The sequence below is a fragment of the Crocodylus porosus genome, unplaced genomic scaffold, assembly GCF_001723895.1.
Source record: "Crocodylus porosus isolate Cpor-Errol unplaced genomic scaffold, CroPor_comp1, whole genome shotgun sequence".
Lineage (NCBI taxonomy): Eukaryota > Metazoa > Chordata > Crocodylia > Crocodylidae > Crocodylus > Crocodylus porosus.
Window position 1 is genome coordinate 3279273 of NW_017728931.1, and position 15964 is coordinate 3295236.

Below are 15964 nucleotides of genomic sequence, written 5' to 3' on the forward strand. Positions count from 1 at the left end.
GGCACTGGGGGAGTCCCTGTTCCCCTGGGCACTCCCAGGAGTGACCAAGAATAACGGTCACAAGCTGGCAGAGGGTAGATTCAGACTAGATATCAGGAGGTGCTACTTCACGGTCAGGGCAGCTAGGATCTGGAACCAACTTCCAAGCGAACTGGTACTAGCTTCTACCCTGGGGGTCTTTAAGACAAGGCTTGACAATCACCTTGCCTTGCTGGGGTTGCTTGACCCCAGTACTCTTTCCTGCCATGGCAGGGGGTCGGACTTGATGATCTGCTTAGGTCCCTTATGACCCTACTAACTATGAAACTATGAGACAGACATTTCTAGCAAGCATGAAATGTTAGGTCATGTTTGCTATGAATGATATTGTAGTGCTGCATGAACATTATTCAAAAATTTTTTTTTTAGCTTTACCCCATTTCTAGCAATATAACAAGCAATGAAATAAAGTAAAGTTCAAAACTGGCACACGTATAACACACAATAAAAAGCACTTGCTTTGTTAGCTTAGCAAAAATGATTTGAGAAATAAAGAAAGCAGCAATTAAAAACAATGGGTACTTGAGCACTAAGGTATAATTCTTACTGACTGAAGAGTGCCCTATTTGAAGTTACCTAGATAACTATGCACATACAGCTGGATGTCTTTACAAGGTAATAAATCTAACTGCATGTGTCAGTTAATAGATATGTATTTGCTAATACTTTAAGTAAGTTTTTTCCAAAAGAAAACTTTTCAAGATTTTGTCATAATGAAAACGATGCCTGCAAAGTTATAAGCAATTCAACAACAACACATATATGTATGTAAATATAAAAAAACATTTTTTTAAACTAGTGAAACATTTGGGGGGAAAAAAGCAGTACCAGTGCCAGCCTACAAAGGGTGAAAGACCTGCTGAAAGTCCTGTGGCCAGAGTCTTACTAAATCACATACAAAAGAGAGAAATAATCCATACCGATTCCTGGCAATCCTCAGTTTCTGTGTTTCCCCTTTATTGTACATTTAAGGTTCTACAGACCAACCACCTGGAGATGTTATTCTCCTGAGTTGCTCTCTCCTGCAGAGGGAGCTGAGCTTACCCTGGAGGAGATCTTAGTGTCCTTCCTTCCCTGATCCCATCTTCTTTGCATATACTGGATTAATTCTCATAAATCCTGGTACGTTTAACCTCACCAACCCTGAAACCAGAGAAATATCTCCCCCACTGCAATCTGTAAAAATGGGAAAAAAGAAAGGCACCCCAACTCTGACTCTTCAATGATGGGACAAGATCATTTCAAATCATTAAAAAAATATATTAGAGCCCTATTAACTTTATCCTATGAACCAGATACCAGTAGTAGGGAAACTTTTCATGACACTATCTGATCTGGAAGAATACACCATAAATATCTAGGAACAGTACTTTGGAGATGTTTTGATGTATGTTCAAAATCAAATTAATACAATGAAATTGTTTTTAAAATTACATTATTATTCACCATTATGTGCTTACATCCTCAGGGTAGGGACTGTCTTTGTTTTCATATAGAACTGAACACAGTGTGGCCCTGGTCTATGACTGAGGCCCATACATCTGACAGTAAAGATAAACAATTAGAAATGGTGCCATTGCGATGCTATGTAACATTTCATTATGGATTCATCTGAACAATCCATTAGATATCACTAAATTACACGCTTTTCCATCAGTGCATATATTATTAATGATACTGTAATGGGGGGCTACCAGGGCTGATCTCTGCAAGGCCCGCCCACCTGTTCTTGGGCTAACCGCCATGCCTTGGTCTTGATTAATTATAGATGTAATTAGGCTGGAGGCTGCCCATTTAGTGCCCCGCTGCTAGGGGGCGCTATTGGAGGCTCCATTCCTCCCCTACACCACAGCCCAAGCCTTGCTGATGACATCATGGTTTTCTCATACGTGCCAGTCCCCCACCATGGGGCCCAGAATCCTACTGTAGGACCCCACCTGGGTTTCTCCCTTCAGGCGGACCCTGCCGCTGTCATACCAAGCCATATATCACCCTGCCATCGGTTCCCCTTCAGGTGTGGCCCCTTCACTGGGACCTTCGGCTCACACTAGCCCTGGCCCACCTCCAGGCCAGTCGGAACCCCAGGCCCCTGACTCTTGGGTGTCCCTCTCAGAGGGCCTCCTTGCCCTTCTGACCCTCGTGGTCCTGGTCCTGGCCCCCGCCTGGGCCAGTCAGGGGAAGCTCTGGCAGGCCCTGATGTATGACCCATACTCTTATCCCGGGTCCCCCTCTGTGGGTCCTCCTTTACAGACGTGGGGAGCTGGGGTATCTCAACCATGACTAGTGCTTCAGGGTCTCACAGGGGACTCTCACTCCCCCTGGGCAGCAGGTCGTGGTGCTATGACCGGTGTTATCTTTGACCTACACTCTACCTCCCAATGGTGGAGGACTTATTGGGGTCAGGGCTCAGCTCTCGCTCTCTCTGGCTGAGCCCCCTCTCCTTTCACAGGGCGCCACATCGCCCTCTCTCTGGGACTTCTGATCACTGCCCCCTTCTTGCTGTGGTTCCACAGCACTGGCCCCCTCTCAACTGGGGCTCAGATGTTATATTTGACCCAAACTCTGCCTCCCAGCATTGGAGGACTTACTGGGGTCAGGACTCAGCTCTCTCGCCCTCTGGCTGAGCCCCCCTCTCCCTTCACAGGGCTCCACATCGCCCTCTCTCCAGGGCTTCTGATCATTCCCCCCCTCACACTGGGGGCTCCACACGCTGCCCCCCTCACATTGGGGGCTCCACACTGCTCATAACACCCCCTTTACTCAGGGTCTCGGGGCTTCCCTCCACAGGTGGGCTCAGGTAGCCGTAGCCATGCCTGGCCCCAACTCTCCTCCTTGGGGTCTCAAACCCCCATAGGGCTCAGGCGGCCTTGGCCACACCTGGCCTCCAACTCTCCTCCTTGGGGCTTGCACCCCCACAACTACCTCCAGTGTACGCGACCCACCCAAAGGTGAGGGCTAGGGGTTAAGGTGCCCTGACCTGCCTTTCACCAGGCTGATCCCTGGCCTGGCATTTCCTGGGGGCTCCCGCGGCACTGGGAGCCCCACCAGGACACCCACTCCCGGCAGGGTGTAGTGTCTGGTCGTACCCAGGACCAGGAGCCTCCCACCATCCCCTACAGCTCCTCCCTTACTTCCAGAGGAAACTCGGCAGCCCTCAGGCCAGGCAATGTTGTTGACTCTCCTCCAGCAGCCAAACTGCCTTGTTGCCTAAAATGGCTGCCCTCATTAGGCACATGAAGGCTACCAGCTCCAGGGCCTTAAAGTGGCAGGCACACGTAGTGCCCTGCCACAGATACATTACAAGTCTTTAATAGACTGTTCTATTGATGACCAATGATTTGTTTAGGCATTATGGCATTATTTAAAACCCTCATAAACATGACCTAAATTCTGCTCTGAGACCCCTATATTCTGTTACACTCAAGTACAGTCAATTGGGATGTTCTGCAAAAGCTTCCGATAAAAATGAGGATTGATATTTTTATTCAATTAAACATTAAAATAATCTCCTCCAGTTTAATCTGATAGTAAATTGCCTTGTACTATGTTGATAAATTTAAAATTTTCAGTGTGCAATAGAATTTTGTACTGAAAATGTTCAGTAGTCTGTCATGGGAAAGCAGAGGTGCTGGCAGCTTGGAAGGAAACACTGAGGAACCCAAAAAGTTCTGGAAGACTGAATTTGTACGATCATCCACCAGCTGGATGACAAGATAGCAGTTAAACAGTTAACAGACAACTGACAAAATTTTCACTCGTAGATTTTAAAGTTCATTGAGCAGAATGGATCATTTCGTATTTCTCAGAACTAGTATGGCAGGGTGTCTGCACACTCAAGCAGATATCACTACATTGTTTTTCATCCATTTCTGGTTTGGAAGCTTTTCTTTATGTGCTTGTGGGCCAAGAAGTCTTCTTTTTTTTAAATGAAAGCTTGAATTCTGGAGCACAGTTGTGCCGCTGGAGTAAATTATGCACAATTATGGTGTATTCAGGTACTGTTTATAATCTATCCTATGTCAAAAGGCAGCACATTCCAAAAATATATCAATAGTAGCACAGCGTTAAGAAAGCCTGCAATACTTTCATCAATGGTTTATATGATAACATAATACAGATATGGTAGTGTATCGTATTAGGCTATGTTTGTTTAGAAGCAGGCTCTAAGTATTTTTCCAGCTGAAAAGCAGAAATCTTTGGCAAATCAAATAAATTCAGGTATTTTTGACTAATATATTCTTACATTTGTATTTATAACAGATATTATCTTTGAATTCTAAAATACATCTGCTGATTTGCTCTTTAGTTGATCTAGCATCTTGATATTAATCATGTTGGAAGTGATTAAATAAAGATAATTAGAATAAATGCATTTCACTATACCATGTTACACGAGTTTTCAAGCTCAAAAGCAATAAGAGTTAATGCTTTCTCCAAGCAGTTCAGTAGCTAAGTAATAAGTAGACAAAAATAAGACTGTAACAGACTAGAAAACTTGCAGTCAAGTGTGCCACCATGAGGCAAAAATCAGTAAGCCAAGTAAGAACAAAAGAACAATGTCAATGTAATATTGGAAGGGTTTATAACTTAAGATAATTTGGCATCTGCATTAACTATATGGGCCTGAGACCTTGATCAATTTAATTTCTAGACTGTAATTTTTTTCAAGACAGCTGAGCTCTCATTTATGACAAAAACAAGGCATTTTAATCAACAAAACAGTCATGCTTACCAACAGGAGGACAAAGGAATGCAAGCATACAAGGTTACATTTTAAAAGTGCTAATTCCATACAACTGATGCTACATTTTCAAAAAGCTCAGTCCCCAGTTAGGCATCTATATGAAGTGGTCAGACTTCCAAAGAACACCACACCTAGCAGCTGCTCCTGAGAGGAAAGTGAGATGCTGGGTGCTGGGTACTTCTGAAATCTGGTCACCTCATGTAGATTGCTTAATGGGAACTAGGCACTACTGAAAATTTAGCCCTGTGTATCTGCACTCCTTTGTCCTTGTGTTGGTAATAATGGCTGTTAAATTGATTTAAATGGCTTGTAATCTTTGTCTTGTCATAAATGGGAGCTCAGCTGCTTTGAAAAATCTGGCCCACAGCCAAGGTTTCTTGTTGTGTTTTGTTTTTTAAAACTCAGAAAAGGCCAGTCTGAGACTGCCAGGTCAGAGTACACTAGTTATGCTGTTTATGCAGGGATAGTACATATTAGCCATGTTAAAACATTAATACCTATATGCCACACCAAGTTTTTCTCATTCTTTCACCATTAGAGCCTGATACTGGTGTCTGACCATTCTTTTAAACATCCTATATTAGCTCTCCATTGTCCGTGTATTACACATCTTGCTACTAATAGATACATCAGCTTCCATTTGTTAGTATTTCCTGAAAGATTCATTTCTAATTCAGGGAAAAGTTTATCTCCTGTATTCAGGAGAGTGGAAAGAATCTTAGTCATGAACCACTGTGCCAAGTACTGAACAAAACACAGATCAAATAGTCCTTGCTCTAAAGAACTAATCACTATAGACAAGGGATATCAGAAAGATACAGACTGGGAAGACAGCATGAAGAAACAGAGACAATACTGGTCAGCATGACAGGCAGTAGTCACAGCACCTCAGGAACTAAGGTGTCATCAAATGTTTTCTCTAGGCATATTGACAAGGCAGAGTTTTAAGGAAGGGTTTGAAGGAGGGTTATGAGATGGCTTTATACATGCTTCTAGGAGGATCCTACCAAGCATGAGGATCACCATGGGAGACAGTATGAAAATATATATGAGGAACAAAGACACACATTTTTCTCTTGACAGGATTGTCTCCTTCCTGTTGGATAGGATCCTACAAGAATACTTATACAAAAAGGTCTCTCTCTCTCTCTTCTTTTTGAAGAGCTTTGAAGACAGGTATTCATAAAAAAGATTTCCCCCCATCTTCCCCTTTTTTGGTTGAATTTCTTTGGCAGCCATACTTTTCTAGTCATCAGGAGAAACAATTTTGTTCCTATTTTTCTTGCAATGCTTGTTCACAGGTATGTTCTGAAAACTTCTCCTATTCAGTACAAAGCTGAAATTAGGAGAGAGAAAAGGTAGGGTGGCAGCTCAGAACTTGTTCTTTCCTTTCTGAATCTTCTTGGAATCTCTTCTTGATACTTTTAACTGTTTTATTTTTCTCGGTTTATTTTTCCCTCCATCAGGGAATGAGAATTCTTGTGTGAACTGTTAAAAGGAAAGCTATGACTTGAGGAAAGGGAAGGTTTCCCTCTTTCTTCCAACTTCTCGATGGGAAAATTAGGTCTCAGAAAGAGAGCATTTTTTTGTATAATAAAATACACTACTTTAACCCTGAAAGAAAAATAATTTGAGCAAGAGGTTTTCTTTTTTTGCTTCAAGACAAAAAATGCGACTTGATTAACTCTGTGGTGTGCTGGGCCCTTTCAAGAATCTGTGCTTGGAGTGGTCATGTTAAAAGACAACCTTAAATTTACTTACAGAGAACCTAAATGTCTTCTATTATGTCTACATCTGTTCTTGTCACTAGAAGAGTCATGGCTTCTTGACGATACAGGATATGAGACCAGGAATTATTTTATTAGCTTAACTCGCAACTCTCTCTTGGCAATGTGTGGGTCCATAGTTCTTGATTATCAAGCAGGAAGGTGGGAGAAAAAGATCCCTACACAAGATGACCTTCAGGAGCCAAATGAATTAATACTTTTCTACTTCCCAAAAGAAAGAAGAAGAATAAAACAGTTTGGGTCTGGTAAAATTACATAAAAACTAAACATGAACAACAATGAGAGAGAATGTGAAGGATGTGAAGATGGAACCTTGGGTGGCAGTGACCATGAAATGACAGTTCAAGATCCTAAGGGGAGAAAGGAAGGAGAGCAGCAGAATAAGGTGGGCATGATCCCCTGGGAGGAAAATCTGAAGGGAAAAGGAGAACTGAATGTACAGGAGAGCTGCTGCCTGGGTTGGCTGTGACCACATCCCCTGCTGAGCAAGAGGCCAGTGGGGTGGAAAGCCAGGCATACTGCAGTTGGGGTCCCCATGCCAGTGGGAGAGAGGGAAGACTCCCTCCCTCCTTCCACCTGAGGTGCTGCCTAGGCCAGTGTCTGGCCATGCCTCCCCGCCTCCCTTTGGGGACAAACCCCACAAAGACATCTTCCCCCTCAGGGCACACCCTAGCTGGGGTCCCTGCAGGCCAGGGTTGGGGTTTAAACCCCTCCTCAATCACACTTGGTGGCCTGTCAGGGCCTGACCACCTGTTGCCTCCCCCCCCTCCGCTTCCCTCCAGCCTTGTGGCTGCTGCTGAAGGAAAGGGAGGGCTTACTTTAGTGCTCCACCCACACCCCAGCTTTTAGCCTGAGCCACTACAGGCATGCGGCTGCATTTCAAGAATCAAAAGTAGATGTCTATTCACTTGCAAATAGGTTCAATCTATGCAGGTTATACTAACCTGCAAAGACTGAATCAATTCAGGTTCTGGCTTTTTGAATGTTTGTACTTAGCCCATGAGAAAGTCATCCCTGACCAATCTGATTTCCTTCTCAGACAAGGTGACAGGATCAGTGGATATGATGTACCTTGACTTTAGCAAGGCTTTTGACACTGTCTCTTCCAACATTCTCATTAGCAAGCTAAGGAAATACAGGTCACATGAAAGTAATGCAAGGTGGATTCATAACTGGCTGGATCATACCTCTGCAAGTAATCATCTATGGTTCAATGTCTAGTTGGGAGGAGGTAACAAGTAGGGTTTCCCAGGGGTCTGTACTGTGTCCTTTGTTATTTAATATCTTCATTAACGATTTGGATGATGGGATTGAGTGCACACTTAACAAATTTGTGGATGACAGCAAGTTGGGTGGAGTTAGAGATACTCCAGAGTAGGGCTAGGATCCAGAATGACCTAAGTGGGAGAAATGGCCTGCAATCAACTGGATGGGCTTCATCAAGGACAAATGCAAAGTTCTGCACTTGAGATGGAATAATTACATGCATGAATACAGACTGGGGAATGACTGGCCAGACTGCAATACTAAAGAGAAGGGCCTGGGAGCTACAGTGGAACATAAGATGAATATGAACCAAGAGTGTGCCCGTGTTGCAAAAAAAAAAAACCCAAAAAACCCTAAAAGCATACTGGGTTGCATCAACAGCAGTGTCACTTGCAAAGCAAGGAAAATTATTCTTCATCTCTAATCAACAATGAAGCTATTCAACAGGAGTGCTGTGTCCATTTTTGGGCCCCACTCTTCAAGAAGGATATGGACAATTTGGAAAGAGTCCAGTGCAGACCAACACAACTAACTAGGGGCCTGGGAAGCAAGACCTATGAGGAAAGGCTGAAAGACCTAATGTTATTTAGTATGGAGAAGAGAAGACTGAGCATGGATTTGCTAACAGTATTCAAATACCTGAAAGGCCTCAACAGAGAGGATGGAAGAGGCTTTTCTCTGTGGCTGTAGGGGACAGGAGTAGGAACAATGGCCTCAAGCTGTAGAAGGTGAAATCTAGGTTGGAGATTAGGAGGCACTTTCTGACTATGAGGGTGGTCAAAAACTGGAACAAGCTACCAAGACAAACTGTACAACCTCCATCTTTGGATGTTTTCAAAAGCAGGTTAGACAGACACTTGGCTAAGAAAGTTTAGTCAAGAATGATCCTGTCTTGCGGGAACCGGGCTGGACTAGATGACCTTGTGAGGTATCCTTCAGCCCTACTTTTCTAAGAGCAAGAAGAGCATAATTGCTGAATGTATGCTGGTAGAGCTATTGCTGAAGACTGGAAGAGATAACTCATCAGTAATGGAATGGAGGAGATATTAAGATGGAGAACATAACAATACCATACTTACCCAAATCCAAGACAACTTTGAATTTAAGATGATCCCCAATAATTAGAATCTATACACAGAATATGTATATATTGGTTATAATTTTCCATATATAGAATGTAATTATTGGAGGCTCATCTTAAATTCATCCCCCCACTGCTACAAGGAAGAAAGCAGTGAAGGGGGGACGGCAGGGTGTAGTGGGGACAAGTGGCTTGACACCTGCCCCTTGTCCCCTCCACTTGTTCTTTCTGCTCCCCACCCCTGATACCTGCAAGCCCCATGCCTGCCCTCCCCACAGGGCCAGAACCTCCTGATGCCTTCCCCTGCTGCCTGCCCCCTACTACTTTTGCCCCCTTTGCAGCCTCTGAGACTCCTACCCTACTTATCAGTCATGACTCCATTCTAGAACAAAACACATGGTGCCTTTGGCCAGTGGCAGCATCTGGTGTCCTGGGGTCAGAGCTGCTTCTCCTGCAACTGCTACTGGGTCCCTGCACCAAAGCTATTAAGTCCCCATGCCCCCCATGCCAGAATGAAGCCCGAGCAATTACTGATGGTAAGTGAGGGGAGAAGGAGGCAGCAAAGAAGTGGCTGTGGCTCTGACTCAGCCCCTAAGCCTGAGTCAGAGCCCCTCCCCACCGCACCTTGTACAAAAATGCAAGATGAGGGTCTTCCTCCCTTCCAGTGATGAATGGGGAAAACAACCTTGCCTTGGATTTGAGTAAACGTGGTGGCTGCTGACAGACATGAACACCCCCCCCCCCCCCAAACAAAACAAAACAAAAACCTAGAACTTTACCGGAAGAGGAAGCACTTCAGTTTGACCCAGCTCCCCAGCACCTGTATCGATTGTGTACTTCAGCGGAGCTTTTTGGTTCTTTTTTCTAAGGCTGATTCAATAAGCTATTAGATAAAAGCACCAAAAAGTCCTGCTGAAGCATGCAATCTATACAAACATTGAGTGTGCTGGGTCAAACTAACACGTTGTCTCTTCTGGGCACACATTGCGCTCAGGGGCACACCAAGTTTAAAGTAAAGCGTTGTTTAGTTTTGTGTTTTTCAAGTCCGTAAGCAGCCGGCATGTATGTCTGATAACTACAGTAAGAGAGCTTATTTAAAGCAAGAGGATGGTTTCTTTCCTGCGCCTGCAAGATAAAGGAAACATGAAAGAGGGAAAAGGTAAGCAATGAGAAAGAACCACATTTTCAGATTCACTGGAGATGTAGGTTCAAAGACTTACCTTACTTTCCCAAACCTAAGACAATTCTGAATTTAAGACAACCCCCAAATAATGAGATTCTAATTGAAAAATTATAAATTAGGTGCAATTTTCAACATCTAGACTCTACTGGAGGGTCATCTGATTTTTTTCCTTCACCAATGTGACAGGGCAAGCTGGGGGGGAGGGGGGGCAGGCAGTGAGGGAGCCAACTGGCCTGAGCCCTGCCACCTGTGTCCTGCCCACCACTTGCCTCCCCAGCTGCCTACCTCTTTCAGTGCCTATATGCTCTGCACCTACCCCCCCCCCCAGTGTCTGTACACTCTGGCACTTGCCCCCCCTACCATTTGTGTCCACTGCCATCTGCCCTGCCCACCTCCCCTTGCCTTCCCTGCGGTATCTGGTCTCTGGAGCCTACACCCCCTGACACCTGCCCTTCCCTGTGATACCCCTTCTCTGGCTCCTCTGCCTCTTGCCTGCTTCCCCTCTGTCTACCCCCTGCACTGTCTCTCCATCCCTCCCACTGCTGTTATCCCCACCTCGCCTGCCATTTCCTCTCTACTACTGACCTTCCAGTCACAGCCCTGGCACTTGCTGGGGCCCTGCTCTGGCTGGGGGCAGGTAACAGAGTATGTGGGCCCCAGCCCAGCCAAACAGAAGCTGTTTTAGCAGCAGCAGCTCCAGCCCTGCCAGAGCTGCTTCTCCTATTGCATAGCCAGGCAGGGGCCAGAGGCAGCAAACACTCTTTGTTCCCTGCCCCTGGCCAGAGTGGGACCCCAGCCAGAGCCAGGGATGTGACAGGAAGCTAAGGAGTGGGGGGAAATGGCAGGGAGCAAAGGCACTAGAGGGAGCGCAGAGGCTGTGGTGCAGGGGAAGGGGGAAGCAGCAGCCACTGCCCCCTACAAGCTTGTACTAAAATCCCCCCTTCCCACCACTGAATGGGGGGCGGGAAATCCCATCTTGGTTTCAAGTAAATACTGTAAGTCAGGTCATTTGTCAACAGTAATGGTTCTGATGAGAATTTATATTTTTTCTACACAGATTATTGGAAGTCAAAGCACTAATAGAGAAAAAGTGCTTCTCAGAGAATAAGGTAAGGTATGATGAAGAAAAGAGCCAGGAAAAGAACTGATGAAGAGCAGAACAATCAAACAAATGCCTGGTCACACTGGCTTAGTGAGAACATTCAGGAAATAATTTGGTTTAGAGAACTGGAGGGTCTGTGCTTTTTCTACAGGGACCGGGGTTTCCTCTCTGCTGGTTTAGTGCTTAGGAAATACTAAGGAGACAGTTGTAGAAATTAACTAGGTTGCTTAGCAAATCTTATTTCCTGTAGTTCTTACTTTTTTTTTTTTTTTTTTTTAAAGTGAAGGAAAAAGAAAACTTTAAGTTAAAAGCAGATTATATCTCCGATACTAGTTTCCTATCTAAAATCATCATCTAACATCACAGTAGTATTAATCTTATCCTTCTCTCTCACTGATTACTGCCCTTACTAAATTATACATGGGGCTTCCTGAGGTCCTGGAGCAACCTAGGTTTAGAAGGGCACAAAGAGGAGCTAAATCCATTGTATCTCACCCTTTCCCTTGGCACAGCATGGAATTTTACCTCTGTATGTTTCAAGATCTTTCCACATCTGTGGAAATAACCTGTAAAATGTGAGATGAGTGTAAATCAATGCAACAATGCTTGCCCAAATCTGTAAAGAATCTAAACAATGGATGGCAGAAGTGGGTTCTATCTTTGGAGATTGCAACTGTCATGCCCTGCTTGTAATGCTAAATGGGATAAATGTCCTTGCTAAGTTTTATGAAAAACCCCATGGAGTGAGTACAGGCTGAGAAGCACTGTTTCAGAGTTTCTAGACAATGTAAAGCAATGTTCATGTGTTTTAGTGGCATATCACAAGCAGCTACAGTTCAACCAATCCTTTCAAACTCAAAAGCTGCCTTGCCTCTGAAAATTCAGACTGCCAAGGAGCATAGCTTATTAAAGCAAACTGTAGACTATAAAACAGTAGAGAACTCTGCAAAAATAATTAGAGATAATACTAAGTTTGATAAGCAGTTGTGTTATGAGCCCCAAACAGAATAAATGGAGCAAAGGGGAGCTTTGTAAAATGTACATGACAATGATAAATGCTGGTAGATTGGGTCTTCTTCTCCTAGTCTCTCTTATTAATCTAAAACTATGAAAAGACTGTATACAGTGTCACTAGATAATGCAAATGACAAGCAGTCAACTTAAATTAACTAGTGATTTCCTTCTAATTGAAACCATTTTGATCTACAGCATACTAATCAATTTACAACTCAGTGCATGCATCTACATGTGAAATTAAGGTAAAACAATAAACTCCAGAATAAACTGTTTCTGGGCGCAGCACCTACATGCATGCCCAGGACAGCAGCAATCTGACCTAAGGCAGAGCAGGCCCGGGCTGGCAGGGGGAATGGGGATCAGCTCAGGCTCCAGGTAGCAGTGCTGGGCAGCAGAGGGGCTGGCTGGGGCACAACAGTGCTACACCTGCAGAGCTGTGGGGCTAGGCAGCAGCCAGGAGTCTGGCCACTGCTTGGTCACTGTCTACACATGAATTTCAGCACAATAACTCCGCTGTAAGACAGTACTGTCCCCAACAGTATTATCTTACAGAGGAGTTAGTTTACTGTGCCCCAATACCAGCACACATATAGACAGTGATACTCTACTGCAGAGCTAATTAGTCTACTCTGTAATAAAATGCATATGTAGACACATCCAGTTTTACTTTAGCTAAAAGGAAGCTGCTCTGGTTAAAATAAGCTGAATTTCAGAACAATTGCTTTCTGCTGAAATAGGTAAACCAGATGGAGTTTAAAGGTTTATCAGACAGAGAACACAAAATCATTTAGGAGAACAAAGGAGGAGCAAAATATACAACATATGGAGAGGGGGAAAAACGGTTTAGGCTACAAAACACAGGCATACCTTTAAGTCCACACTTCAGTGTATGTTATCATATAATCATGATCCTCTTCCTCCCAAATGCACCACTTCAAACATGATAGTCCATTTTCTCATCAAAGCAACACAGTAAACAAGATGTAAAATGCAATAATGGAACTTAAGAAAAAAATCAACCCTGTACCTGATCTTCGCTAGTTAAGCCAAGGTGCATCACAAGATAAAAATGCACTAGGAAATCAGAATTTGGCAGGACATCTTGGCGCCTGGTCATCATAGCACAGATCAGCCTGTATGCTTGAAGTTTGCCTTCCTTATATTCATTTGGCAAGGTTGTTGCCTGAAAAGACGAATAATTTATATTACTACAGCCTTTTTACTTGCTAAATAAATAAATGCTGTATTTCCAGGAAGGTATATTTATTTGCTGTATACTGCATTTATATTTACAGAAATAGGGTTTAATTCCATGTTCTTAATACTGCAAATAAAGACTTGTTTTTATAAACTAGACATCAGCATAGGTAAACAACTGACTATGATTATTTTTCTAATATGTTTAGAACCAGGATTGCAGAAATAGTGTAAAAACAATATAACAATATGATAAACATTTATGAATCACTATAGATGTCCAGGAAAATACTACTCCATGTAGAAATTAAAACTACTTTACCTTGAACAACCATGAGGCAAATATTCTGAGCGGTGGAATTAAAAGAGGAGGAGAGGGAGTAGACTGGTTATCCACGCTTATAGCAAGATTGTCCCTTATCTGATTTTTTAAAAAAAGGGTAGAAGATTAATAAAATATCCGCTAATATTTTAACACAGCTATTATTTATAACACAGCCTTTTTTATCAGAAGTAGCACCTTTACAAATACATACAAATTTCCACTGAAGCTGAATTCAACAGGAAAACTGGAACTATATTAAGCATATATTATCATCTTACAGGTATTTTCTTAGAATCTACACTAATATTCAGTATTAAGACAATGATTTTATACTTTCACTGTATTGCTTCTATTTCACTGAGAATAAATTATCTTAAATCCTTACTGTCATCAAAAAGGAACCTCTCTTTTAAGGTGTGCCTGAACAAAATTCAAGGAAACAGTTCTTAAAAGATTTAATAAACCATCCTCCCCTGTAACAGTACACATTATTGCCTTGTTCATGGTTAATATCATAGTACTTCTAAACAAGTGAAGTGAGAGGTCAAAAACCCTTGAAAATTCTAACGAAAAGTAATTTTACTAGTTAATGAACTTTAAAAAAGGAATATATTATAAACAATATCTTTCTACAGTAGTGTTGAAGTAGTAATGATGGTTCAGAAAATGTACAACGGGCAAAGGTTTTTTGTGAAATCTTTTAATGGACCAACTGCATAGCTAGGAGAGCAGCTAGAAAGATCGTGACACTTTTAGCAAATACATTACTGTAGTCTTTACATTAAAAGTATGCATTAGAAACAATACCTTTGCTAGTTTGTACCATAATTCATAGAGATACCCAAAAACTCTGGCATGGATTTTAGGTGACTGGATATTGTTGACATCTCCAAGGATTCCCAAGATCCTCCTCCATAATACAGCAGCAGAATCAGGATGCCAACCTATTAGGTTTCCACCAGCAATTATACTGCAGTCATCAGCAAGGAATTCGCTGCTGTCTACAGAATAAAAACATGCAACTGATGTTAGTTAGAAATGGGATGTGTAGTCTCTTTTTTGATCAACAAAATGTATACAGTAATAGAAAATAAGCTAATGTGACAAGTACAAACAAAGAGATTTTCACAAGGACATATGGAGATCAGGATCCCTTAAATCCAAAGGGGCTCCAGAACATCTGCCAAAGCTACATTAAGGTCCCATTAAAGAACAGGTTTCACAATAAAAAATACCCTCACCAAGCCTCAAAGAAATCTGTCATGGTTGGATGCTTAAAAAAAAAAAATAATATCCTCTAGAAATGGATGGTAAGTACTAATGGCTGCAAAGTTCACCAAACAGAAACAGAGGTAAGTGAAATACTTCGGCCATTGACAGACGCATGGTTGAAGAACTCAGAATTCCACTCCATTCTGGAACACTTCAAATTCAGAGAACATAGGCTATCAACAGATGTGCAGCCACCTGCCATACCTCCTCACTACAGCACTTCAAAATCACTGCAATGGCATGTGGCAGCATGCTTTACAGCAGTGGTCTCCAACCTTTTTAAGTAGGAGATCAACTTTGGCATTTAAAAGCAACCCAACATCTACCATGGGCCGCTACAACTCCCCTTCCCCCCTGCCCAGCAGGCAAGTCTGCAGGGGGATGAGGGGGACGCAGATCAAGGCAGAGGGAGAAAAAATGATTTGGGGGCATGCCTCCCCAGCAGGTAAGTCCTACCTGGCTATGGCCCCACTCAACATAGCCCTGTTCCTGCCTCTGTGGCACTGACCTTCACTGCAGGGACCTTGATCTAGTTCCCACCCCTTCCCTCCTCCATGGACTGATCTGCTGGGTTGGGTTGCACACGTACATGCACATGGGCACTCAGCCCCTCACCCCAGCCTCAGATCAACTCCCAGAGGCTCTGAGATCTACCTGGTTGATGACCACTGCTTTACAGCCAGGAGGGTAAGCAGGGTGTCTTTCAGTCCCGAGGCTCCACAGCCCTACCCCCATATGGGGGTGGTGAGTGGGGCAGGCAGCCAATGCATGCTTTGCTTGCCTGTGTGCTTGACTGCCAGTCTCTCTGGGCTTGTGGAGAAAGGTTCCTTCTATGTTTTCTCAGGCTCCAGGGATTGCCAAGGATGGTCAGGTGCACAGGAGAGAGCTCAGTGGTTGAACAGAGTGGGGAGTAGGGTAGGGAGGAAAAAGGAACAGAACACTGTGGGATGC

General features: G+C 43.4%; 1 protein-coding gene across 3 annotated transcripts in view; it reads right to left on the reverse strand.

Annotated features, from left to right (window-relative positions):
- RALGAPA2 (Ral GTPase activating protein catalytic alpha subunit 2) overlaps positions 1 to 15964 on the reverse strand; it is a 357121-nt gene that overhangs the window by 178171 nt on the left and 162986 nt on the right. For all 3 annotated transcript variants that reach the window (XM_019544076.1, XM_019544075.1, XM_019544074.1), the window contains 3 exons: positions 14549 to 14742; positions 13739 to 13837; positions 13247 to 13402 (listed from right to left, as the gene is read on the reverse strand). In XM_019544076.1, coding sequence (XP_019399621.1) covers positions 13247 to 13402; positions 13739 to 13837; positions 14549 to 14742 — 449 coding nt within the window. The remainder of the gene's footprint in view (positions 1 to 13246; positions 13403 to 13738; positions 13838 to 14548; positions 14743 to 15964) is intronic.